At 38.4% G+C, this 27,032-nt stretch overlaps 1 protein-coding gene and 6 non-coding genes across 7 annotated transcripts; 6 read left to right on the top strand and 1 right to left on the bottom strand.

Annotated features, from left to right (window-relative positions):
* The first annotated feature begins 283 nt into the window (after positions 1-283).
* On the top strand, positions 284-355 carry TRNAD-GUC (transfer RNA aspartic acid (anticodon GUC)). Its single transcript has one exon. It is a non-coding gene; the product is annotated as a tRNA-Asp (tRNA).
* A 507-nt stretch (positions 356-862) lies between these two features.
* Positions 863-935, top strand: TRNAA-AGC (transfer RNA alanine (anticodon AGC)). The gene has a single exon. It is a non-coding gene; the product is annotated as a tRNA-Ala (tRNA).
* Positions 936-1,218: 283 nt separating this feature from the next.
* Positions 1,219-1,291, top strand: TRNAA-AGC (transfer RNA alanine (anticodon AGC)). The gene has a single exon. It is a non-coding gene; the product is annotated as a tRNA-Ala (tRNA).
* A 191-nt stretch (positions 1,292-1,482) lies between these two features.
* Positions 1,483-1,555, top strand: TRNAA-AGC (transfer RNA alanine (anticodon AGC)). Its single transcript has one exon. It is a non-coding gene; the product is annotated as a tRNA-Ala (tRNA).
* Positions 1,556-1,650: 95 nt separating this feature from the next.
* On the top strand, positions 1,651-1,722 carry TRNAA-AGC (transfer RNA alanine (anticodon AGC)). The gene has a single exon. It is a non-coding gene; the product is annotated as a tRNA-Ala (tRNA).
* Positions 1,723-1,879: 157 nt separating this feature from the next.
* Positions 1,880-1,951, top strand: TRNAA-AGC (transfer RNA alanine (anticodon AGC)). The gene has a single exon. It is a non-coding gene; the product is annotated as a tRNA-Ala (tRNA).
* Positions 1,952-6,907: 4,956 nt separating this feature from the next.
* Positions 6,908-8,380, bottom strand: LOC149190642 (putative pentatricopeptide repeat-containing protein At3g23330). The gene is made up of 2 exons (XM_089412233.1): positions 7,100-8,380; positions 6,908-7,008 (listed from the first exon to the last, which is right to left on the bottom strand). Exons 1-2 carry the CDS (start codon positions 8,291-8,293, stop codon positions 6,985-6,987), a joined length of 1,218 nt encoding a protein of 405 aa, XP_089268359.1. The 5' UTR covers positions 8,294-8,380; the 3' UTR covers positions 6,908-6,984.
* Positions 8,381-27,032: the final 18,652 nt, after the last annotated feature.

Here is a 27,032-nt window from a genome sequence, read left to right as displayed (position 1 = left end):
TATAATGATTTGCGTTACTCAACGAAACGGTATCCGTCAAGAATGCGATTGGAACCCGCGGTCTTTGGAATAAACACCCGAAAATTAAGTGAGACATTGGATATAAGTGAGGGAGCCTCGGCTGAGGGTGGTGGTACTGGGCGTTAGAGAAAGCGAGGGCAAGTGTATATGTATATATATTTTGTATGCAATTACAATTCAATTGACACGGTTTTCCGCCAGTAAACAGAATTCCCTTTAAGCTGATAGCATTACATCACAGCCACTTTACTTTCTCAGCACAGTCGTTGTAGTATAGTGGTGAGTATTCCCGCCTGTCACGCGGGTGACCCGGGTTCGATCCCCGGCAACGGCGTCGTTTTAAATTCTACGATTTGTTGACTACGGCTCACCAAATATGTGCGGGGTATGGCTCAAATGGTAGAGCGAGAGGTCGGGGATCGATACCCCGTTATTTTGGCGGCACTATTTTCGATGCACGTGGTTCAACAAAATTAATCATATTTAAATAAAAATTATGGCGTCACATTGGGGATGTAGCTCAGATGGTGGAGCGCTTGCTTAGCATGTGCGAGGTACGGGGATCGATTCCATGCATCTCCATTCTTGGTTGCCTTGGTGGTGTGAATCTTTCAAAATCTCCATTCTTGGTTGCCTTGGTGGTGGACCTTTCAAAATCTCCATTTTGGTTTTCTTAGTGTTGGACCTTTCAAACTATCCATTCTGGTCTCCATTCTTGGTTGCCTTGGTGGTGGACCTTTCAAAATCTCCATTTTGGTTTTCTTAGTGTTGGACCTTTCAAACTCTCCATTCTGGTTTTCTTGGTGGACCTTCGAAACTCTCGATTCTCGGGTGTCACATTGGGGATGTAGCTCAGATGGTAGAGCGCTCGCTTAGCATGCGAGAGGTACGGGGATCGATACCCCGCATCTCCATACTTGGTTGTCTTGGTGGTGGACCGTTCAAAATGTCCATTCTGGTTTTCTTGGTGTTGGACCTTTCGACATCTCCATTCTGGCGGTGGCGGACCTTTCAAAATGTCCATTCTGGTTTTCTTGGTGTTGGACCTTTCGACATCTCCATTCTGGCGGTGGCGGACCTTTCAAAATCTCCATTCTGGTTTTCTTGGTGTTGGACCTTTGAAACTCTCCAGCGGTGTCACATTGGGGATGTAGGTCAGATGACCTTTCAAACTCTCCATTGTGGCAACGTTATATTGGGGATGTAGCTCAGATGGTAGAGCGCTCGCTTAGCATGCGAGAGGTACGGGGATCGATACCCCGCATCTCCATTTTTGGTTCTCTTGGTGGTGCACCTCTCAAAATCTCCATTCTTGGTTGTCTTGGTGGTGGACCTTTCAAAATCTCCATTTTGGTTTTCTTGGTGTTGGACCTTTCAAACTCGTGTTGGACCTTTCAAACTCTCCATTCTGGTTTTCTTGGTGTTGACCTTTCAAATTCTCCATTCTAGCGGTGTTACAATGGGGATGTAGCTCAGATGGTAGAGCGCTCGCTTAGCATGCGAGAGGTACGGGGATCGATACCCCGCATCTCCATTCTTGGTTGTCTTGGTGGTGGACCTTTCAAAATCTCCATTTTTGTTTTCTTGGTGTTGGACCTTTCCAACTCTCCATTCTGGCGGTGTCACATTGGGGATGTAGCTCAGATGGTAGAGCGCTCGCTTAGCATGCGAGAGGTACGGGGATCGATCCCCGCATCTCCATTCTTGGATGTCTTGGTGGTGTACCTTTCAAAATCTCCATTCTGGTTTTCCCCGCATCTCCATTCTTGGATGTCTTGGTGGTGTACCTTTCAAAATCTCCATTCTGGTTTTCTTGGTGTTGGACCTTTCCAACTCTCCATTCTGGCGGTGTCACATTGGGGATGTAGCTCAGATGGTAGAGCGCTCGCTTAGCATGCGAGAGGTACGGGGATCGATCCCCGCATCTCCATTCTTGGATGTTTTGGTGGTGTACCTTTCAAAATCTCCATTCTGGTTTTCTTGGTGTTGGACCTTTCAAACTCTCCTTTCTTGTTTTCTTGGTGGTGTGGTTTTCTGTGTTGGACCTTTCAAACTCTCCATTCCTTGGTGTTCTTGGTGGTGTGGTTTTCTGTGTCGGACCTTTCAAACTCTCCATTCCTTGGTGTTGGACCTTTCAAACTCTCCTTTCTTGTTTTCTTGGTGGTGTGGTTTTCTGTGTTGGACCTTTCAAACTCTCCATTCCTTGGTGTTGGACCTTTCAAACTCTCCTTTCTTGTTTTCTTGGTGGTGGACCTTTCAAAATCTCCATTCTGGTTTTCTTGCTTGCAAAATTCTCATATTCATTCCGATATTGTTGGTGTCGGACCTTGCAATTCTTTAATTAAATTGCTGAAAGCCCTATTTTGAATCAAAAACTCCATTCTGGTTTTCTCGGTGTTGGACCTTTCAAACTCTCCATTCTGGTTTTCTTGCTTGCAAAATTCTCATATTCATTCCGATATTGTTGGTGTCAGACCTTGCAATTCTTTAATTAAATTTCTGAAAGCCCTATTACAAATCAAAAACTCCATTCTGGTTTTCTTGGTGTTGGACCTTTCAAACTCTCCATTCTGGTTTTCTTGCTTGCAAAATTCTCATTTTCCATACTGATATTGTTGGTGTCGGACCTTGCAATTCTTTAATTAAATTTCTGAAAACCCTATTTCGAATCTTTGGATGATAATTGCAAAATTCTCATATTCCATTCCGATATTGTTGGCGTCCGACCTTGCAATTCTCGATAACTAAATTTCTGAAAGCCCTATTTGGAATCTTTGATGATAATTACATTTCTGAAAGCCCTACTGGTGTCGGACCTTGCAATTCTCGATAACTAAATTTCTGAAAGCCCTATTTCGAATCTTTGATGATAATTAAATTTCTGAAAGCCCTACTGCGAATCTTTGATATTTGCAAAATTCTCATATTCCATTCCGATATTGTTGGCGTCGGACCTTGCAATTCTCGATAACTAAATTTCTGAAAGCCCTATTTCGAATCTTTGATGATATTTAAATTTCTGAAAGCCCTACTGCTGTCGGACCATGCAATTCTCGATAACTAAATTTCTGAAAGCCCTGTTTCGAATCTTTGATGATAATTAAATTTCTGAAAGCCCTACTGCGAATCTTTGATAATTGCAAAATTCTCATATTCCATTCCGATATTGTTGGCGTCGGACCTTGTAATTCTTCATAATTAAATTTCTGAAAGCCCTATTTCGAATCTTTGATGATAATTAAATTTCTGAAAGCCTAATTGCGAATCTTTGATAATTACGGCTAAGGCTTTCGAATCTTTGATGATTACGGCTAGTGCTTTCGAATCTTTGATGATAATTAAATTTCTAAAAATTTTATTTTGAATTTTTGTATGATAATTAAATTTCTGAAAATTTTATTTGGATGATAGTTAAATTTCTGAAAACCCTATTTTGAATCTTTGATGATTTCGGCTCACTAATGGTCTCTGCATTTCCATTTTCGATATTGTTGGCGTTGATTAAATATTTCGAATTTTTTTTTTGTTTTTTTTAATTATAAAATTTTGGTCATATTTTAATAAGTTTTGGTTAGGATTTTTGTAAATCCAAATAAAATTATTAAATTTGAAGATTTTGGATTTCTATTTTTTTTTGATGATTTTATTAATGCTGAATTTATTTTTACTTTCAAAAATATAATTTAAAAACTACTTATTCAAAATTTGTTGAAATTTTTTTCCCTCTTACGAAAAGTGCTTATCTAAACATTTCCTCCTCAATATAGTTGTCTGGTTGGTGTTGGACCTTGCAATTCTCAATGATTAAATTTCTGAAAGCCCTGGAACTGCTGGATAAGAATCTCATATTCCATTCCGATATTGTTGGTGTCGGACCTTGCAATTCTTCTTGATTAAATTTCTGAAATCCCTATTTCGGATCTTTGATTAAATATTTCGAAATAGGTACGGTTATAATGAGAATGATCCTCATAGAACTGCTCGATAAAAATCTCATACTTCATATTCGTATTGGTTTAAATTCGGGTTATATTGGCTCAGGACAAGTAATAGGAATTATTATAGGACATGTAATATCGTGGAACGGGGGATCAGGAACAAACATAAGAGATTCTGGCGCTATAGGACTTTTATGGTTACCAAGAAATTGTTTATAAATTTTAATTCATGTATACAGAGATTTTAAGAATTTTATTGATGATGTTTTGAGAAATGTTTTTTTTCTCGTTCCAATCTTAACCGGCTGAATCAACCACATCTCCTTTCTCAGACAGTCCTTTAATCACATATCTTTTCAACATAAATACAGTGGCTGATTCACTGTCAAAAAAGGTATTTTCTGGGAGTCAAATACAAAAAGGTATTTTCTGGGAGTCAAATACAGTGGCTGATTCACTGTCAAAAAAGGTTCTATTAGATGATACCGCTATATGCATTTCAAGTATTTGGTGGATAATACAATCAAGTGGTTTAAGATACCATGTTTTTTATATTTTGATATATATTTGAAAACATTTTTTTCCATTTTGGAAAATTTAGGCAAATCAATTTTGAAGGGAATTTTTTAAGGTTTGTAGACTAGACTAACAAGGTCTAACTCTGCTGGTCTAACTCTAAAGATGTCAAAGAAAATGACCATATGACCTTCTGACCTTCTGATTAGCAAAGTACTTAACAACCTCAACCAATTGAGCAAACTTTTCGAACAATTCCTTATTTCTGGTAATAAATATCCCGCCTATGGCTCTTCGAGCGAGGAAGTTGCCCTTGCTTGTTTTCTCGTACCGTTGCTTGTTGCAACAAGTTACCCTAAAGCCTAGGTTTGCTACTTGCAATACATTCAATTCCGTTACATCCAGAAACCACCATCGAATGTGAGTATGGACTCCAGGGATCCCTACCTTTCAAACTCTTCCATACAGATTATGCCTCCACACAGATTTGAACAAATTTTGATAGCTTTCTCCTTTGAATAATGATGTTTGATCACCGACAGTTATCAACACTTCTTGCGTGAACCAACGTACCTCTAGGCTCTACCAACAGTCAGCATTCATGTGCACAATATGCAGCATCGTCTCTGCACAGATCTGAGTCTAAATTTCTCGAAACCCCTTGTGGCTCTTGCGATCTTCTCCCACGGCAACAATGACAATGTGGCAGCCCTCTTCCTTTCGAAATAGAAAGCACAGCTTCGTAACTCACACAAATCTCCACACAAGCACACTATACTCACACAGCTAACAGATCTATGCTAATATATGTATACTCGCCCGGGTAACAGATCTATGCTAATATATGTATAGAAACAATAACACTCAAGTCTCCCTCATCTTTCTGGCATTCCAATAAGAGAATTAGGCTAAAAAAAGTTTTGATACTAAAGAAATTTGAGTAGCAAATATAGTAGAGAGATTACACACAAAACAATATTGCATTTAAGACTAAAATAAATCCTACATATATAATGCTTATAAGATCCAAGATTTCAAACTAAAAGATTATTGTTGAGAAAATCTCTCAATAAACTCCAACAACCAACCAATCAAATCTACCTATACTAATGTTGCGTTATTTCTAAGTTATTTTTATAATCAAAGCCTACCTGGTTTATTATTTTTAATTATCAAATAAAGTAATCAAACTAATCATCAATGAAATATAATATATTATATTAAATCATAATCACTGTTAGGAAATATACACTTGACGTCATAAAAGTGGGGTGCTGTGAAAGTGAACATTTTTAATGTCTTCGTAGGAGTTCAAATCTCCCCAGCAACATGTTTTCCCTTTGTGAGTTGCTTCTGCCTGTGTTTGTGGTGGGGAGCAGGTGCAAGTCCTGGTCGACTTTGGAGGAAAAATATCCTCCACCGACCAGCTTCTAAACCAAAAGATTTTATTTGAATGTTACAAACTGGCTGCAAAAATTGTAAAACTCCCAAAATGGAGAATTGCCATATCAGAGAAAAAGGAAAATATATATATATATATACTCTGACTACAAATCAACATAATCCATCTAAGCTCTTATTACCCAATCAAGCCAACTAAGCCAACCAACATATGGGAGATCATTATAAATAGAATGGACTGCCTAGCATTTCAATTTTTTCACTTTGAATTCAGAAATTGAGGAAATATGCCTTGCGCATACTATCATCCCACTCAAGCTTGCAAGTGGTTATGCAAAATGCTCATGAGACAAGTTTGGTCACAATTGTTTCTACCTCTATCGATACTACATAAGTGATTTAAAAAAAAAAATTGCTTTCATAGCAGGGCATAAGTAAATTGGGTGCAGTCAAGGACTTCCATGAGATGCAGCCTACTATTATACATGTCATTTCTTCTTCAAGCTGCAATGAAGCACAATGCTAAGAATAAAATCATCCCCAAAAATCAGGGCTATGAAAAATCGTCACCATCCAATTCCCAACATATGAAAATGATATTCTGTTCAGCATATCTTAGCAGTGACTCTGCACTGGTTCTTCCAATCAAATGCCAAATGCATGCAGGAGACCTCCAAGCAATGCACTTTACTGGAACAATTGAAATCAAAATCCATTTCTTTGCTACCAAAGTAGTAGATTTGGCATGAACATGTGTATAAGTTACTTCACTTAGAATGAACAACCATTACCCCCTGAACAGTGCCCATCCTTGCAATGATGTTAAATTTTGCATGCCTTGATAGAATTTGTTATCAAGGATCATAGAGAGTATCTGGATTACGATGTGGCAAGCCACCATACAAATGAAGGTTCTTTATGACTTGAACAGGTGCTCCATGGGATGTACTTTGTAGTCTGTTAAAAGAGCAATTGCTTCTCACTCCCTGTGGTGGCAACGAATTTGCAGTTCCAACGCCTCTTTACTATCCTATGCAAATATCATATTTGGAACATACTTTGCCCCTTTTGTCCCCCAGAACAGGTTCTCAAACTTCAGATAAATCTTCTACATTTGCGTGCAACCAATCACCTACAAGAAAAGCATGCACCTTCTTATTAACCTCAATCCAACTGCGTCCAGGTGCCTTTTTAATGCCTCTGTCTTTCATTCTCTGGCGTACCTTTCTCATGTCTGCCCACCTGCCAGCAGCAGCATAGATGTTTGAAAGCAGCACATAAGGTGCCGAATTCGAAGGGTCTAGTTTAAAAATGTGCTGTGCTGCACATTCTGCCACCTCTATATTGTTATGAATGCTACAAGCACCGAGCAAACAACTCCAAACAAAAGCATCAGGTTCTATTGGCATTTTCTCGATCAAGTCTAGCGCTTCATCAAGATGCCCAGCACGTCCGAGAAGGTCAACCATGCATCTGTAGTGTTCAATTGAAGGTGTTATCTGATAGTGATTGCTCATGCGATTGAAGTATCCATAGCCCTCATCCACTAGACCTGCATGGCTGCAGGCAGACAATACCCCGACTAAGGTAACAGCATTTGGGCCTATGCCATAATGTAACATCTCCTCAAAGAGTTTGAGGGCCTCCCTTCCAAAGCCATTGATGGCGTATCCTGCAACTATTGTTGACCACGTCACCACATTTCGTTCATGCATATTGTCGAATAGTTCACGTGCCTTCCAAAGGTTACCACATTTGGCATACATGTCAATGAGAGCATTCACCACCACTAAGTGAGACTGGAAACCAGTCCTAATTATCTTCTCATGGATTTCCATGCCCTGTTCCAGAACCCCAAAGTTAGCACACGCTGGAAGAATACTAGCGAAGGCCATAGAGTCCGGCTTTACCCCGGCCAATTCCATTTGATGAAAGAGCCTCAAAGCTTCTTCGCCGTGCCCATTCTGCACAAATCCCGCCATCATCGTTGTCCACGATAAGACTTTCTTGTGAGGCATCTTCCGAAAGAGCATGTAGGCTTCATCAATAAACCCGTTCTGCGCAAACCCTGCGAGCATGGCATTCCATGAAACAATGTTTGGCCGGTACATACTCTTAAAAAGCTTGAAAGACTCATCAACAAGCCCAATCTGCGCAAATCCCGTGATCATCGTATTCCATGACACTACATCCGGTTGACGCATTTCTTTAAAGAGTCCTATCACAAAGCCCACCATCATGGTATTCCAAGATACCAAATCTCGACACGGCATCTGCTTAAAGAGCTCGTGGGCTTCATCAACCAGCGCATTCTGTGCATATCCTGCAATCATTGCATTCCAAGACACCACAGTTCTTTGACGCATTTTGTCAAACAATTCGCGGGCTTTCTCTAAATTGCCGCATTTGGCATACATGTTCAGCGGGGCGTTTACCACGACAGCATCAGATTGAACTCCGCTACTTATTATCTCATAATGAATTTCTATACGCTGTGTTGGGACTCAGAAATATCATATTTTCATCCATTTTTTTCTTCACTATTCTTTACATTTCATCATCTCATTAACTTTTTATCATATAATTTTCATACATATATTTGGGTTTCACTTTCTTATTTTCCATTTTATTCATTTTTGTATTACAAGTGAATTTTAGATAAGCACTTCTAAGTCTACCTTTCCGGGTTGACATTAAATTAAAGTCTAATTTGCATCCGCATTTTAGACCACACATTTTGGCACCGTTGCCGGGGACGTGCAACTAGAAATTTAGTGATTATTTTATGCATTTGTTTTTATGGACTAATTTGTGGAACTTGGTGACAACAGGTTCATAAAGGAGTTCAAAGTTTGGAGCATTCTTTTTTTCATTTTCACACATAGATAATTTAAATTCAATTTTTATTTTGAACCCCTCATTTCTCACTAATCCATCTACGGATGAGGGCTTTGACAATGTTGAACAGGTACTTCTTGGAGAGCAAGGACAATAACTTTGAGCCAACTCTAAGACAAGATTCTCACATATTTGCAAAACATAATGTAAAATTTTTAAATCTTGATGTGAGCATGTTCGAATTTTTAGTCCGTAGATGGCTTCACTGGAAGCATGCTTTTACTTAGAAAATAAAACATCTTTCAAGTTAATGTAGAATAGATTAGAAAAATAAAAATGAGATCGCATTAGAAGTCATTATCATTAGAAGTTTTTACTCTTGTTTTCAAAAAAAATAAATCATCATGAATAAATTCAGTGGCACATCTTTGCATCTCTATGTCTTGTTTTTGTATCATGGGTGAGCCAAGAGCTTGATTATTGGAAAGATTTGTCTTTCGAGAGTCTAAATGCCCCTGTGACATTGCAGAAAGAGTGTAGATAATGCAAGGTTTTGTCGCAGATCTTAATTGTGTTTTTGTCGCAGATGTTAATAGTGTTTTATCCATCCATGCTAACCTGCATAAATAAAAAAAAATCAAGAGATTAGTATGCTCTCTTCCTGCGATCAGGAAGATCATAAAATCTATTGATTTATTTCAAATAAAAATACTTTTGCTAGGAAATTGATTTGCGATATGACAATAAAGAATTTTGTAAATGAGCGAAACATCATCTTAAAAAAAAAAAAAAAAAAAAAAAAAAAAACAAAAACAAACAAACTTGAACTGTAAAAGAAGCCATACATTGACTTTGCCACAAACAACAAATGTATTCCAAATTTCATCAAAAATTGATTTATGATACGCCCAGAATTATTATAACCTGGTTTTCATAGTGAATTTCATTGTATTTTCTGTCTTATCAAGGTTTCATTTACTGTAACACAGAGCACAACTTGAATTCACATAATGGGAAAGCAGTTCAATCTCCACAATTTTCAACAAACAACACAGTTATATGGGTGTAGAAAAAATGATTTCACCGCTTTCATCATTCTAGCATTTTAAGATCATTCATTGTCATGATTGGTTGGTTTTTGCAAATTGCCAGCGCATTGCATTTCTTTAAAAAAATTAGAAAGCTTCGTTGTCATGCCAAGTATATCCATATTGCCCATTATCGCAGAAAATCGTTCGAGATAAGTGGAGATACAGAGGACGAATTTTCTTCATTTTTACATGGGTTTTGCAGCATTCATTGTGTTGGGTTATATGGTTAGGGGCGTGGCTGTGCTTCTAGTGCAAGCCCTCTCTATGCCCATTGACATCGTTACTTTTGGGGTTGTGCTTTTCAATTTTGAATTCTTTACCTTCATATGGCTCACTCCATCACCACGCACACCAATTGATTTTTGTTGCCAAAAGCTTCACGAAATCGCACTAGTCTCAACACATGATTTTAAAATGGATTTTTTTGCGCAAATCAGGATGAATTAAAAAAAATTGAGACATGGGTTTTCTCCGGAATGGGGGTAATTAGTTGAATTACGAGAGATTTCGTAAAATTTGTAGTGGTTTAGGAGAAAATTGGATTTCTTTCGAGCCTAATTTGATAGATTGCGCCAAAATCTGATTTTCTTTGCGGCCAGATCTGATTTTCGTGGCTAAAATTCCAGCTTGAGACAGTGGGAGAAAACGCTATAAATTAACACTTGTCTATTTACGGGATTGATTGTGAGGGTTGAAATCCATACAAAACTAAAAAAATTAGCTCAAAATTTTAATGATCGGAAGCTTCCACTAATTTTTCTGCTACTGTTCAGCCATGACATCGTTTGTTTAATTTCATCGAGCAAAAACATAGCCACTACAACTTTGTTTTAATTATCAGGACTGCTGGATGAGATATCGCTGCAACATCGAAATAGCTGCAAAAATGGAATCAAATGCAGAATATGCAAGTGCAATATCATAACATTTTTTTAGACAGATGATTTCCATTGATGGGCGAAGCACAAAAATCACCACACGACAAAACTTTCAACGAGGAGTAACAATTAGTTTTTTTTTAATGAATTTTGTTTTATTTATTTATTTTTATTTGACGCATTTGTATTAAACTCTTGCAAATTTTTAAATGATGCAGATTTTGGCAATTACAAGATCAACGACGATATGTGAAATTTGATATCATCGACGCAAATCATGAAACAATTTCGACTATTGTTGGGATTTGCATAATTGCAACGAAATTGAATTTTATTTACATAAGAAGGGAATTACTTATACTCATTTCATATTTGACAATGGATTTGTAAAAAAATCATGGAATTGGGCTAACTTATACATTTGATTTTATTTAAATCTGTTCCATTGGTGTTTTTTTTCATAAAAAAACCAAGTAGAAATTGATCACTTTTGCTTGGATATATTTATGTTTTGTGAATGCCAAGTTTTTGCAGGTTTGCGTTAATCAGATGATCCTTCAAGGAGTCTAATTTGTCGACAGTTGGACTTCCGACAGATCAATTTTATGATGAATCATGTGAATAAGTCCATATTCATTACAACCAGTCTCTTATTCCCTTTGTAAAATTGTAAATCCCAATCAGTCCTCAAAGCAAGCCAAAATCCCTTTTTCCCAGCAAGTTTCAATCATGCAGTCAAATCTACTTGTTTTCATTCACCCCTAACCCACAAAATAAAACAAGCAGCTCACTTACAAAAAGTTCCCTTATTGTTATTTTCCTTGTCATTTCCATATCCATTTTTCACAGCAAGAGTTCATCTTCATACACCATGCATTTCCTTACATCCATTTTTGGACGCTTGAAGGAGCTAATTCTTCACTGCACATATCATGACATTTTCCACTACACAACGATCCTTTTGCATCATGATTACTTCCTTTTGAATAAAACTCATTCCCTTTCCATGATTACATTGCCTTGTTTTCCTCGCCATGCTGATCCACACTGCTTGTCCGTGAGTTATTTCCATTTATAGTCCTACCAAATCTTTTTGTACAAACTCACGTTGACTTATGTGGGATTCCTTAAGGCCCACCTTTCAACAAGTCTTGCCCCATCGACATTAGCACCTTATCTGGGAAATAGACTAGAGTTCCTTTTGAGTACCTAGAGGCTTGCATGCCTTAATGGCAAGTTCTCTCACCGACGATCATGGGAATACATCAATGTCCCTTGATCTTCAGATCTTGCAAGTGGCTCGACCTCAACACATCCATTCGCACTTCGCAAGATGTACTCGGGTACCTTGGCATTCATTGACATTAATGGTGAGTTGCCTCGCATTGGTTAACGACATACATCAATGGCCAATAATCCAATGATTTCTAGTCATGTTCGACATCGACACATTCTTTCGCATGATTAGAATTGTACCAAGAAGTTTAGTAGCAGGTGAAGGCTATACACTTTTTCACGACTCCCTCAACAGTTACAGCAGCATGAATTCTGATCTATGAGAGTACCATAGTTCCACTTTCAGCATTTATCTTTTCCATGATTTAGCATCAACAGTTCAGATTCCTTCATTTCCCAGGATCCAGTAACAACAACATCAGTCACATTTTCCTGATCCAGCAACAGCAGCGGCAGCTACATTCCTCTTGCATAGTTCATTCTTGGGTAAGTAGAGGTATGTTGTTTTCTAATCTTTAATCATGCAATTCCTTATATGCTAACATGAATATTTTGGAAAATTCCCTCACCATGCTACATTTCCTTTCATGAGCCATGTCAAGTTGCATGAGGACATGCAACCAATTCAGTTGAGGGGGGGGAGAACTATATTCACTTCCATGATTCCATTTCTTCACCACACTACATATTCACTTCCATGATTCCATTTCTTCACCACTATCACTCCATTTTTTCTCATTTTCCATTCACCAACATTTATTTTCCAATGATACTTTGTTGCACTTTGCTTCATACGCAATATTGGCATGCTTCATTAATATTACAAAAGGGCTTTCTTATGCACATTATGGTTTCCAGTGAGTGTTTACATTATTATTGAAGAAAATAGAACAGAAAACGAAATGAATGTTGTTAACACAAGAACCAACATTCTTTGTATTTATGGTTGTCACACAAGAACCAACCATAAGAAAATATAAGTTGTTACTCATGTCTTTCACATATCTTGGAAACATTCATTATTAAAGACATCATCATGTAAAGCCAAAGTTGTTCAAGATGCCAAATGTTCTTAAAGAGACCCATGCATGGTTGCATGAGGACATGCAACAAGTTCAGTTGGGGAGGATGTTGGGACTCAGAAATGCCATATTTTCATCCACCTTTTTCTTCACTATTCCTTACATTTCATCATCCCATTAACCTTTTATCATATCATTTTCATACATACATTTGGGTTTCACCTTCTTATTTTCCATTTTATTCATTTTTGTATTACAAGTGAATTTATGATTAAATATTAGAAAATATACATATTTTTATATATATCTCAAGAATATGTGAGTTTTGTGATGTGTAGGAAACATGTGAAGAATTAATATCTCCTCCACCATATTAAGGAGATAATTATGCAAGCCTATTCCTAAGGAGAAAATCATGGAGGATTTGGTTGTCATATCTTATCCAATTCCTAAGGAGAAGATCATGGAGGATTTGGTTGGCATATCTTATCCAAGATATGTGAGAGATTTATGGAGGATTCAAAGGGATCATATTTTGTAATAATGGAAAAGTAGTTAAAAATGCTTGAGAGATTTGTGGGATCATATTTTGTAATAATGGGAAAGTAGATTAGTGGATGATCATTATGAGTTTGTTACTCATCCCATTGTATGAATAGGAGTACAATCTCCTCCATTTGTAATCTGGAAGTTTTTGTAATCTTAGAATTTTGGAATAAAAGATCATACTTCAATTTTGCTTCTACATCTGAGTCTCCATTGAAGTGGTGTGCTTGTGGAGTTATGGAGGGCCCCCATGGCCTCACTTGCATGCTTATTTGTTTATAATTTACTTTATGTTTTTGTTTGATTTCAGCTTTAAAGTTTTATTAAATGCTCTAATATTGGAAGGATCTTATTTGAAGGTGTTCTTGTAAGAGAACCGTAAGATCTCATACAATTATTAGATCTAGGTTTATTTTATTTCAACTTTTAAGTTCTAATTAGATGTTCTAATTTTGGAAGAGATCTTGTAGAATATGTTCTTGTAAGAGAATCATAGATCTCAAACAATTGTTAGATCTAGGCTTGATTAGTTATTGAAAGAGATCTTAATGAATATGTTCTTGTAAGTGGACTTTAAGATCTTGGACAAATTATGAATCTTTCCAGATCTATATATTTTAGATAAGCACTTCTAAATTTACCTTCCCGGGTTGACATTAAATTAAAGTCTAATTTGCATCCGCATTTTAGACCACACACCCTGCTCCAGATACCCCAGGTTGGCACATGCGGGAAGAACACTGGAAAATGTGAATTGATTCGGCCGAGCGCCCTGCCCCTTCATTTGGTGGAAGAGCGCCAGTGCCTCCTGTGCAGGCCCGTGCCTCGAGTAAGCTGCGATCATGGCAGTCCAAGAACACACATCCCGTTCCCGCTCTGCCATTTGGTCGAAAATTCTGCGAGCATCCACCACGCTCCCGCATTTGATATACATGTTCAAAAGTGTGTTTGACAGAAACGTGTCTGCCATGAATTCCCCCCCTGGTTCATGTGAGCGTGGATTCGTTTGCCCTCTGATAAAGCCTTCCTTTCAATGCAGCCCTGCAACATATAAATGTAAGTCCATCTCTCTACGCTTATGTCTTTAACTTGCAATATGAGTAGCGCCTCCTTCCATCGACCTTGTTGGTAAAGTGTTCCCACATCCAGGTCGTCCATTACAGTTACAGCCTTCGTAGAGGCATGTGCTTTAGGAGTGTTTATTGTTTTAAAAATATGAGTGATCCGAATCGGATCCACAAAATACTGTCAAGAACCTTGATTGTATCGAGTTGAACAAATCTTTGAAAATTCCAAAACAGTGATAAAAAATGCCTTGAACCAGTGGCAATGTCCGCCAACGTGGAACGACGAGGACCTCGGTCAAAGAGCGTTGACCGAGGCTCATGGAGACTGCGCAGGAGGTCAAAACAGCCCCTGGGAGCGCTAATCTTGCATCGCTGGGCAAACAGGGCTAAAGTGGAAAAGCCTTAAGCACTTGGTCGCGTTGGGAGCCGCATAAACCAAAAAGCGCTAAAGGACAAAGGCGGGACCCGCGCTCTAGAAAACCAGTGGTATTGATCGGGGCACCCTTGAACGGTAAGGGGTTTTGGAAGAGAGCGGAGCAATCCCACTCAGCGATCGACGCGTGGCAGCGGAGGTGAGAGAAAAACCGCCGTGATCGCGCGCTATCGGTCGAGCAAGTCAACCGCGCTCGATGTGCGTATGACGTTGGATCTGGAGGAGCCCAGATCGGATGGCTGAGATTGCGCCCGATGGAGGAAGCGGAATCGACAGGGGATTAAGCCGCGTTCTAAAGGGATTTGGAGTCCATTTGACCGCCACAGTGGAGAAAGAACGCATACTCAGCGTAACGAAAGAAACGAACCGACGAAGCATGCTGGCACCAGTTAGATGGAGACACGTGGCCACTTCCCGAGCGTTCATGCTGACGCCGAACAGGGAACTCCAAGCGCAGCTGTAGAAGGCGAATTGCCGCAGGCGAGAGAGGAACAGAACAGGGATAGGGATCGAATGGCTAAAGCCATGAACAGAGACAGTCGAGCACAAGAAGAAGAAGAAGAAGAATAAAAAAAGGGGAGAAGAGTTAATTGGAAACCCGAATTGAGAGGAGTCCAAGCAACTAAGAGAGACAGTGAACACAAAGAGCAGTAAAGCCAAGCAGAGGAGATAGAGGGCCGAGCTGACCACAGGCAGCATCGAGCACCAGAGAGCTTGAAGATTCAAGCCTTCCCATAGAGGAATCTGTCCGGATTGAGCATCACAGTTGGCTCTTTCCACTGTAGACCAAGGGTCACAGAGCTGGTAGGAAGAGCAAGAGTCTGTGTACTCCGAGTGGCTTGGGGAATCCAAGAACCACCCTGCCAAGCAAACCTGTTTCAGGAGAACTCACATTGAGTCCCTGTATTTGTAATTCTCTGCTTAAAGACACAATAAAACAAGGCCACCACTGAAGCTGGACCGAAGATGTAGCCCTGGAGAATAGGGTGAACTCCTTATTAAAATTGTTTGTGTCTTTGTGTTGCTTATTGTGTTTCTCTGCTGCCTTTCCACTTATTTTCTGTGTATTGGCAATCTGATCGATCCGTTGTTCAATAACAGAGAACACACACACCAGCACATGAGTCTGTAATACCTTTTGTTTAATAAATTTTGAAACTGAGGTCACTCATAGGGTGATTATCAGATCAAGTGGTATCAGAGCTCTAGGTCGTAAGGTTAGACAAGCTTGTGTTGGTTTAGCTGTGAATGCTCACTAGATCAAAGCTCAAGTTAGGAGAAGGAGAGTTGGTGGAAACTAATCCTGAAATTGGGAGAGTCTATTCTCGGAAGACAATGTCAGAGGAAGGTTCTATAGGGACAAACCCTCAATTCATAGAAAGTTTCCTAGCTATAAAGTCTATGGTAGAAGAAATGTATAGGGACTTTAGAAAGCATAGGGATGAAGATTCATCGGGCTTTAAACAAGATAAAGAAAAATATGAGTCTTATTTCCATGACCACTCCAAAGGAAAGGGGAAAGAGGAAAGCTTTCTCACACCTCCTAATAGCCCTGTGCATAATAAGAAAGCATCTTTGATTAAGTTAGATGTTAAATTTGATTTGCCTATATATGATGGAAAGCTAAACGCTGAAAAGTTGGACAATTGGATAAGACAAATTGATGTGTATTACAGGGTACAAAATATAGACTCAGACAAGAGTAAGATTCAGCTGGCAAGCCTACGCCTAAGAGGCACTGCCTTGGTTTGGTGGGAAGGCAAAACCCAAGCTGATGCAACAAGCCATGATGAGTTGGCAAACTCTTCGGCAGTTGAAGGGGCAAAGTGTACAAGGGTATACTCAAAAGTTTAGAAAGAGAGCATTGATGTTGGGTATCTCATTAAACTCACCAGAGACTCTTTTGAAGTACATTGGTGGTCTACACAGCTACATGAGGCATACCATCCTCATGTTTAATCCCACTAGTATAGATGAGGTATCTGTACAAGATACTCATCTAGAAGCCAGAGGAAAGAATGGAAATCCAGAAGTTGGGGGACCATCCCAACCCACTGTAAGCAAGAGCAAGGAGAAAATGAAGCAGAAGTTGAAAGCAAGGAAGGCTAACACTACACAAAAAGGCAAAGCTTCATGCACTCACTATAAAAAGGAGGGGCGTGATGATGAGTACTGTTGGATTCTGCATCCAGAGCTGAGACCTAAGAAGTCCGAGGGCAAGAAGAAGAAGACTACTGCAGCTATTCAGAAATATTTGGGGTTAGATTCGGGAGATGAAACAATCATTGCAGCCACAGGTATAAAAGGTAAGAATTCTGAAGCATCTACTAGTAATTCTGCTCAATCTGTTATTGATGAAGAACATGAGAGAAAAAGACACGAGCTTTTCCATATTCGAGTTGTTTCCAAAAATCAAAAGATTGATACTTTGTTTGATAGTGGCTCACAAGTAAATTTGATTTCTGAAGCAATTGTAAAGAAATTGGGATTAACAACTACACCTCATAAGAAGCCATACCCATTAGGATGGTTGAATGATAAATCACAACTACAAGTGACTAGACAGTGCAAACTCAAGTTTTCTTTTGAGTCAACATTTGTAGATGAGGTTGAGTTAGATGTAATTCCTTTAGATATATGTGGAATTTTTTTAGGAAGTCCCTACTTGTATGATAGAAAAGCTATTTTCTATAGAGCTGAGAATAACTATCTATTTGTTAAAGATGGGATCGAATACTTTGTAAGGGCTCATAAGCTCAAGAATAACTATACTCTCATCAACTCAGGACAGATGAAAAGAATGATAAATTCATGCAAACAGTTCTTACTAATGATTGTGAAGGAAAAGAAATTTGATAAAACCAATGTATTTGGGGGCTGTAACGCTGATCAGCAAGCTGATACAGAAAAGATTGTTTCAGAGTATGATGTCTTATTTCAAGAACCTAAAGGTCTGCCACCCAAAAAGGGAATAGTACATGATCTTATTTTGCAACAAGATGTTCCTTTGCCTAACATTGGGATGTACATGTTGTCTGCTTTAGAGAATGTTGAAATCAAGAAGCAAGTGCAGGAGTTGCTCGAGAAAGGGTTCATCAGGCCTAGCACATCACCATGTGGGTCACCCATCGTCTTGGTGAGAAAGAATGATGGCTCGTGGAGAATGTGCATTGACTATCGAGCACTAAATAAGATAACAATAAAAAATCGTTATCCCCTTCCTCGCATAGATGATCTTTTAGATCAATTGACGGAAGCTGTTTATTTCACCAAGCTGGATTTGCATAGTGGATACCATCAGGTCAGAGTTGCAGAGCAAGATGCATCGAAGACTTCTTTCAAAACAAAGTGGGGATTGTATGAATGGCTGGTTATGCCTTTTGGCCTAACTAATCCTCCCGCTACTTTCATGAGATTAATGAATGATGTAGTCAGACCTTTTCTTGATGATTTTGTTATTGTGTATCTGGATGACATTCTGATTTTCAGTAAAACATGGGAAGAACATTTAAAGCATGTTAAGCAGACATTAGATGTTTTGAGAAGAGAAAAAATTTATGTTAAACTCTCCAAATGTGAATTTGTGTTATATACCTAGGGGGGATAATATGGGGTACGAAGGGAGGTACCCAAGGTAATAATGTAATAATTGGATGGGCCATAGTAATAAATAAAGTGGTTAACCCATGCCATGTAAGAGACCACAAGTAGTTAATAATAATGTAATGGGCCCATGGTATTAGTTTGATGGTATGAGGGAACCATGGTAATGATCCATGATATTGTATGTATGAGGCCTATATAGAGGCTAGAGACTCCACATGGGAGATAGTCAAGGATTATTGTATGAACATGCATATGGCTTGTGGAGTGTTCTCCTTTCTTAAGGAGTGAATGTATGGTGTTGCCCTACCTTAAGGGTTTGATCAATAAAAAATCATTTCTATCTATTTCTATCTTGTTATTCTTGGGTTTCCTTATATTATCATATATTTTTGGGTTAGATCTATAACAAGTGGTATCAGAGCACTTTCTTGGGCACAAAAGTGGAGAATTTTTTTTATTTTTTTGCAGGATTTCGGGGGCGGCGAGTTTGCAGATCAGATCTGGACATCTTGGTGCAAGATCTACAAAATCTAATTGTAGATCTGGATTCTTTGTGAAAAAATAGCCGATTTCAAAAAACAAATCGGTTGAATCAGAGTCCGGATGAAGGAGATATCGCTGATTTAAAAATCAGTGGGGTTGCAGACAATTTTCGGGGCATCGAAGTTGCAGCACAAATCTGGACGTCTTGGTGCAAGATCTACAAAATCTAATTGTAGATCTGTATTATTTGTGAAAAAATAGCCTATTTCAAAAAAAAATCGGTTGAATCGGAGTCCGGATGAAGGAGATATTGCTGATCTAAAAATTAGTGGGGTTGCAGACAATTTTTCAAGGCAGCGAGTTTGCGGCACAGATCTGGATGTCCTGGTGCAAGATCTGCAAAATCTAATTGTAGATCTGGATTCTTTGTGAAAAAATACCCAAATTCAAAAAAAAAATTAGTCGAATCGGAGTCCGGATGAGGGAGATATCGCTTATTTAAAATCAGCTCTTTTTTGCAGAAATTTTGGTGACGGCGGGAGAGTTGCAGTGCAGATTTGAAATTTCATTGCCTGGATCAAAATTTCTAACACATGGGCAGATGCAGAATGATTGTTCCATTTCTGAAAACAGGTCATAATAGGGATTCTGAGCAATATTGACGAAACTGTGACAATTTCAAATTTTCGCCAAGTAAGTGAATTTTTCTCAAACCCTCTTCATGGAGACGATATATTTTACAGGGAAAGATGATGGTCCTACTATTGAAGAATTCATACAGAGATACAAGTGCATACATGGAACACGTTGGAAGATTCTAATGAAGCTTAATATGAGAGATGAGGCTGAAAAATGGTGGTTATCACTTGACCACAAGCAATTGACCAAACTTTCAGATACAGAATTTGAAAAACTCTTTTTGGACAAATGGTCTCAGGCTAGAAAAAAGGAGAATGAGACACATAAGGGGTTATTTGCTACAGGTGTCTCCTTATTGCAGGTTCATTGATTGATTCAGAAAGATAAGATCATTGTTTCTATAAATCCTAGTTGCAAGCATAATTCCATCCATGTTAATTTGGCAAAAAAATTGCAAGTTCCTGCAAAAAACATTAAAAACACACAGGTGGCGGATGAGGATGTTCAAGTGTATAAGGATTTGAAGATTTCTATGGATAAGTATGTGTTGCATGGTGATTTTTATACTTCAGAGATGGATAATATGGATGTTGTTTTGGGATATCCTTGGATGGAATCTGCAGGTACTATCAATATTAATGTGCAAAAGAAATTCCTGAAGCTCTGGTATAAAAAGAAGAAAATTACATTACAGGATATTTCCATCAATAAACAGGTAGAGTACATGGAGGTGGAAGCAGAAGATGTTCCAGGGACTGACATATCAGATGATGAGCCCTTGATGATCGACAATCAAACACAAATAGAGGCTGAAGCAGAAAAGGTTACAGGTACATCAGATGAGAGCTCAGTGGTTGAAGTCATATTGGAAAAGAAGACACCACAACAGGCTCTACAGCAGGGTGAATTAAAGAAAAAGCCATCGTGGGTTAAAACTTCAACATATCATCACTCACATCACCTCGCAAGACAACCATCAAGATGGCAACCAATTAGCCACATGGACAACAACCCCCGCAGGACAGATAGAGAGGAGCGAAGATCCACCTACTACACATCAACACTGCAGAGCTACCACAGTCAACTTCCATCTCAAGCGAGCGAGGCACCAGCGAGACCGAGGGTTCACCTTTCTCTTGGATGGCTAGATGCACGTGCATGGTACCAGTGGACTACTCTTTTGAGTAGATTTTATTATTTGTGTTCTTCCCATGTTTCGGGGAAGAAACATGCAAAGGGGGGTGGAATGTTATATACCTGGGGGGGATAATATGGGGTACCAAGGGAGGTACCCAAGGTAATAATGTAATAATTGGATGGGCCATAGTAATAAATAAGGTGGTTAACCCATGTCATGTAAGGGACCACAAGTAGTTAATAATAATGTAATGGGCCTATGGTATTAGTTTGATGGTATGAGAGAACCATGGTAATGATCCATGGTATTGTATGTATGAGGCCTATATAGAGGCTAGAGACTCCACATGGGAGATAGTCAAGGATTATTGTATGAACAGGCATATGGCTTGTGGAGTGTTCTCCTTCCTTAAGGAGTGAATGTATGGTGTTGCCCTACCTTAAGGGTTTGATCAATAAAGAATCATTTTTATCTATTTCTATCTTGTTATTCTCGGGTTTCCTTATATTATCAATTTGGCAAAACCTCTCTAAATTATTTGGGTCACATAGTAGGGGGAGGTAAATTGAAAATAGATCCCTCTAAAGTGGCAGTCATTGTAAACTGGTCTAAACCCCAGTCTGCTACAGAAGTGAGAAGCTTCTTAGGAGCAACACAATATTGGAGGAAGTTCATTTCAAAATTTTCCTCAATTGCAGCTCCCTTACATGCTTTGACAGGATTGAACAAGGTGTTTCAGTGGGGAGGCAAACAACAGAAAGCCTTCGACATCTTGAAAGAAAAGATTAGTACAACACCTGTACTAGCACTGCCAGATCTACAAAGAAAATTTGAGATCCAAACTGATGCTAGTGACTATGCCATGGGAGTAGTGTTGACACAGCACGGTAAACCCATATGTTATCATTATGAGACTTTTAATCCTGCAGTAGTTAACTATCCTACCTATGATAAAGAATTGTATGCATTAGTTCAGAGTGTGAAAAAGTGGAAACATTACTTAATGGGCAAAGAAACAATAATACATACTGATCATCAGCGACTTCAATATCTACACTCCCAAACTAAGTTGCAACAGTCAAGACATTATAGATGGATGAGTTTTCTACAACAATTTCATTTGGTCATCGAATATAAAAAGGGCATACATAACAAGGTTGTAGATATGTTATCTAGACCCATTATAAATGCATCTACCATACTTAAGCATAATTCTGTGCTGCATGAAAGCTACATAGAACAGTATGCTCAAGATATGGACTTTAAAGATGTATATGCAACTTTGAGTCAAGGCAAAAGAGTAGAAGAATTGGACTATCATGTGAAGGATCGACTCTTATATCATTGTGGGAAACTCTGCATTCCACACACTGAGAGAGTAAAGATAATTAGGGAAGCCCACACTTCTCTGATATCATGTCACTTTAGGGTAAGTAAAACAGTTTCACAGCTACAAAGGTTCTGCTATTGGCCGAAAATGAATGACACAGTTTCTAGATATGTAAAGGGGTGTGCTATGTGTGTAAAAAGCAAGCCCAGCAACATAAAACTAGGCTTATACACTCCATTACCAGTTCCTTCTCACCTTTGGAAAAGCATTTCCATGGATTTTGTTGGAGGACTGCCCAAATCTAGGAAAGGTCATGATTATCTGTATGTTGTTGTGGATAGATTCAACAAAATGTGTATTTTGATACCCTGTAGTAAACAGATTATAGCTGAACAAACTGCAAAATAATTCTTTGAACATGTATGGGTTCATTTCGGATTACCCACTTCTATTGTATCTGATCGAGACACCCGATTTGTGGGGAAGTTTTGGTCAAGTTTGTGGGAACTAATGGACACCAAGTTAAAGAAAAGCACAACTTTTCATCCACAAACAGATGGCCAGACAGAAGTAGTTAAAAGGACGGTGATCCAGTTACTGAGAGGATATTGCAGAAAACACCCTAAGCTTTGGGATGAACACTTGTGTTATGTGCAGCATGCTTACAATAGAGCCAAACACTCTTCTACACAGAGATCTCCTTTTGAGACCTGCTTTGGTTTCATACCGAGCTCCCCTTTGGATTTTGTCTTTGGTAAAGATACCATGGTTGATAGACACAGTGATGTGGACAAGGCAACTAGGTTCATTGAACAGATCCAGGAGATCCACTAGGCAGTACAGGAACAACTGGAAAAGAGCCAGGCCAAGTATAAGGCTAGGCATGATAAGCATCGGATGGAGCATAGTTTTCAAGTTGGAGACCAAGTCTGGCTGTATATCAGCAAGGACAGGATGCAAGGTGAAGGTAAAAAGCTAAAACCTATAAGGTATGGACCCTTCAGGATACTTGAGAAGGTTGGTGAAAATGCCTTCTGCCTTGAGCTGCCAGCTTACATGCACATCTACTCAGTCGTAAATGCAGACTGTTTGAGGTTGTTTGAACCTTCAATGATTGAGGACCCTGAAGAGCAGAGTCAATTACCTTCTGTTGACGACCTGCTACCTGAATATCTAAATGAGTTGCAGGAAGATACAGTGCTAGACAGGAAGGTAAGGACGACGCGCAGTGGACAAGTGGAATACCTCAGGATTGGGCTTAAGGGTTCGAAACCAAGCAGTGCGAAGTGGATTGAGATTGGACAAGTGAGACAACAGTTTCTTCACTTAGTCGATGCTTGAAAAGAAAACCAACTTTTGGTGGTCCAAAAGCTTTTTCAGTGAGAAGGCCGTGCTCCGAATCAGATCCACAAAAGACTGTCAAAAACCTTGACTGTATCGAGTTGAACAAATCTTTGAAAATTCCAAAACAGTGATCAAACATGTCTTGAACCAGTGGAAATGGCTGCCAATGTGGAACGACAAGGACCTTGGTCAAAACACGTTGACCGAGGCCCATGGAGACTGCGCAGGAGGTCAAAACAGCCCCTGGGAGCCCCAGATCGGGAAAAGGAGGCGATTTTTGCACACCATGGAAAATTTCCTCAAGGGTGCTTCCTTATATTGGTGGATGGAATCCTTAGTAAACCCATATGTGCATACCAATGCATCTAGCCTAGGGGGTTTAAACTAGGAACATGCTAGCATAGAACTAGCTAAATGCCTAGAAACATTAAAAATGACCAATTGAGAATATATCATGGAAAAGTTCCTTAGGGAAACCCTCCGAGAGCTTCCTCTTATTTCATAGATAATTCCTATGGTAAATGTTTTTTTCTTAGGAAAAAGTGGCCTATGGTAAATGTTACTAGAGTACAATATGTATTCCTAACCTAGAGGGACTCTACTAGACTTCAACCCATGACTTATTAATGATCTATGCCTTGAAATTGGATAGTTAAAATCAGTTGAACCAACTAGGATTTTTATATATTTGTATGTATGTACACACACCCACACACACACACATCTCGTGCAAAGAATAAAATAAGCATTGCTAATGTGAGAACAAAGTTTTGCAAGCTCAACAGAGAAACTTGAGCTTGGAAATTTCCAAAATGTTGTGGGATGAAAGAATTTATCATCTCCGTGACACTAAAAGGGTTGAATATGAAAATAAATTTATCTTAAAATGTCCTAAATATACCCAATTTATATATTAATTTCATAATGATTGTATAACACCAACCTTCCTAACCTTTTAACTCATCAAAACTAAGGCGATGTTGGAACACTTATCTTAATGTTTTTTTACCACACAATAAAATTATAAATATATTCAATTAATCCCTCACATTCGTTAAGGTATAATAGACAATTTTTTTATCTGAGTGGATGTTAACCATATATTACAAGGAAAAACTATCAACCTTAATTGTGGAGCCTAACCTTGAGGGGATCAAGAAAGATAAACCTGTTACTTCCCCAACTTTGGGGGAGAGATATCATGTTTGGCTCATGACTGCTTGAGCTAACCCTTGAGGCTCATGTGTGTGTGTACCCCAAAAAAAAATCAACTAAAGTGTTGAGTATATGCATCCAAGTTCTCTTGGGGGGGTGATACCTCCCTTTAACAACCTATGATGGAACCTCCATTAAGTTCGTTGGGTGGAATCATCTAATTTGTGAATGGAATTATTGTTATATCATTATATGATCATCACCAAACTCTAATGATATTTTGGCTAGAATACCTTCCAAGTTTTACCTTTTCTCCACATAAAATATATGATACTTTACATTTTTGGCTGAAAACCATGCCTTTATTTTTTTAATAGCATGTAGGGACCTACACTTTTCCTTAAGGAAAGAAATGGGTACATCTTAAAAGGGAAAAAATAACAGATTTCAAATAAATATACCCCTCCAGACACTTTAGCACTGCCTGCTAAAAATAAAGCGATTGATTATAATATAGTTAAATATTTGAAGAGACCCCATGCCAATATTTCCATCTTCGATCTCGTGAAGATAGTAGCCCAACATGAACTTGTTGTCCAAGCCTTTTCACAACCTTCATGAGGGGACAAAGCTTCTACTTCTCAAAAGGTGTCTAGTAAGTCTTTTGGTACTCTCGAATATGTGGTTAACGTTGTAACGTTAGATGTTAATAATCTCTTTCCCCCATTTTTATTAACTTTCAGAATATTTAATTATAATGTCCATAACTATTTAGTCGATTCAGGTGCATCTGTGAATGTAATGCCATTATCTATTGTTAAGAAAATTAACACTAAATGGTATAAAACAGATGCACAAATCATTTAGCTAGACAAATCCCTTGTCCAAGATCTTGGTGAACTTAAGAATTTTATTATCCAATTATCATCTGATCACCGAGTGCACCAATGTATAAACATTGTAATTAGGAACATGCCAGAGGTCTATGGCGTACTCCTGAATAGAGACTGGTTTAGTAAATTACAAGGTTATTTTGCTACAAATTGATCACACTTATGGCTTCCATATAAGGGCAAAAACACCCAGATTCAAGTGGAGAGTGGATCATACATGAAATACACTACGACACCGCTTAAGGTTCAGAATGAGCCCATTTCCTTTGTTGATTTGATCTTTGGAAATTATTTTCTGGAAACTGATCACAAGTGTTATCAAGCACAACCATCACCCATCCCACCTGATACACAGTTGGAGCTCCTTCCTTGTACTCCAACTGGTGCTAATGAAACCTGTCATATATATGTACATAATACTAATAATATTATAGGAACTAGTTTATGGCTAATAATATATGGATTATGTACTTCGATGGTTCTAAAACGCAAGATGGATCTGGAGATGGTTACATACGCATATGCCCACACAATAAGAAGTACATCTTATCATGTCATTTGGAGTTCGAATGTATGAGTAATACTGTTGAATATGAAGCACTCGTGCTTGGACTAAAGAAAGCCATTGATATGAAGGTTGAGTTGCTCAAGGTAATTTGTGACTCAGAAGTGGTCACTCATTAGGTACGAGACACTATCTACTGTGTTTCACAAAATCTTAAAAACTACCAGCAAGAGGTATGGCAATTGATTAATTATTTTAGAGTTATCAATATTATTTCTTTTCTTAGGCTTAGAGATGCTACAACAGATTCATTAGCTAACACAAACGTTAGAATTTATCCATTGAGAAATTGTTTTTATATAGAGATTATATATAAACCTTTTGTGCCTAATAACGTCACTAATTTTCATGTTTTCAATGACGACCAATAGATACTGCATTTTATGGCTAATGCAGATGTATTTAAAGATGCTTCCATTGAAGAGGATGAGCATGACAAGGCTTTTTAGGAGGCATCTAATGCAATGAAAGGTAATACTATGCATAAAGGCATAATGTCCCTCAAAAAATTATATGACTTGCAAAACTGGTTCATAGGACAAATCAATACTAAGAATTAGAGCTCAAAGCTGCCATATGAACAAGTCAAACTGGGAACTCAAGAAGATATAAAATATGTAAACCTCGGTACATGTTGTTATCCACAAGAACAAAAAGTTTTTATTCTCATGTTCAAACAATACCATTATGTGTTTTCATGGACATAAGATGAATTGAATACATATGATACTCGTATCATCTAGCATGTCATTCCCACTAGGGAAAGTGCATCCAATGTTAGAACCCCTAATTCAAAAGGAATTGAGGAAGCTAGGGAAAATTCATCCAATGTTAGAACCCCTAATTCAAAAGGAACTGAGGAAGCTAGGGAAAGTTCATCCAATGTTAGAAC

This window comes from Pinus tabuliformis, chromosome 3_1 (assembly GCF_031772625.1).
Source record: "Pinus tabuliformis cultivar Carrire ecotype Pingquan chromosome 3_1, CPIR1, whole genome shotgun sequence".
Classification (NCBI taxonomy): Eukaryota; Viridiplantae; Streptophyta; class Pinopsida; order Pinales; family Pinaceae; genus Pinus; species Pinus tabuliformis.
Note: the sequence above shows the minus strand (reverse complement) of the source record. Positions and strands in the feature narration are given on the sequence as shown.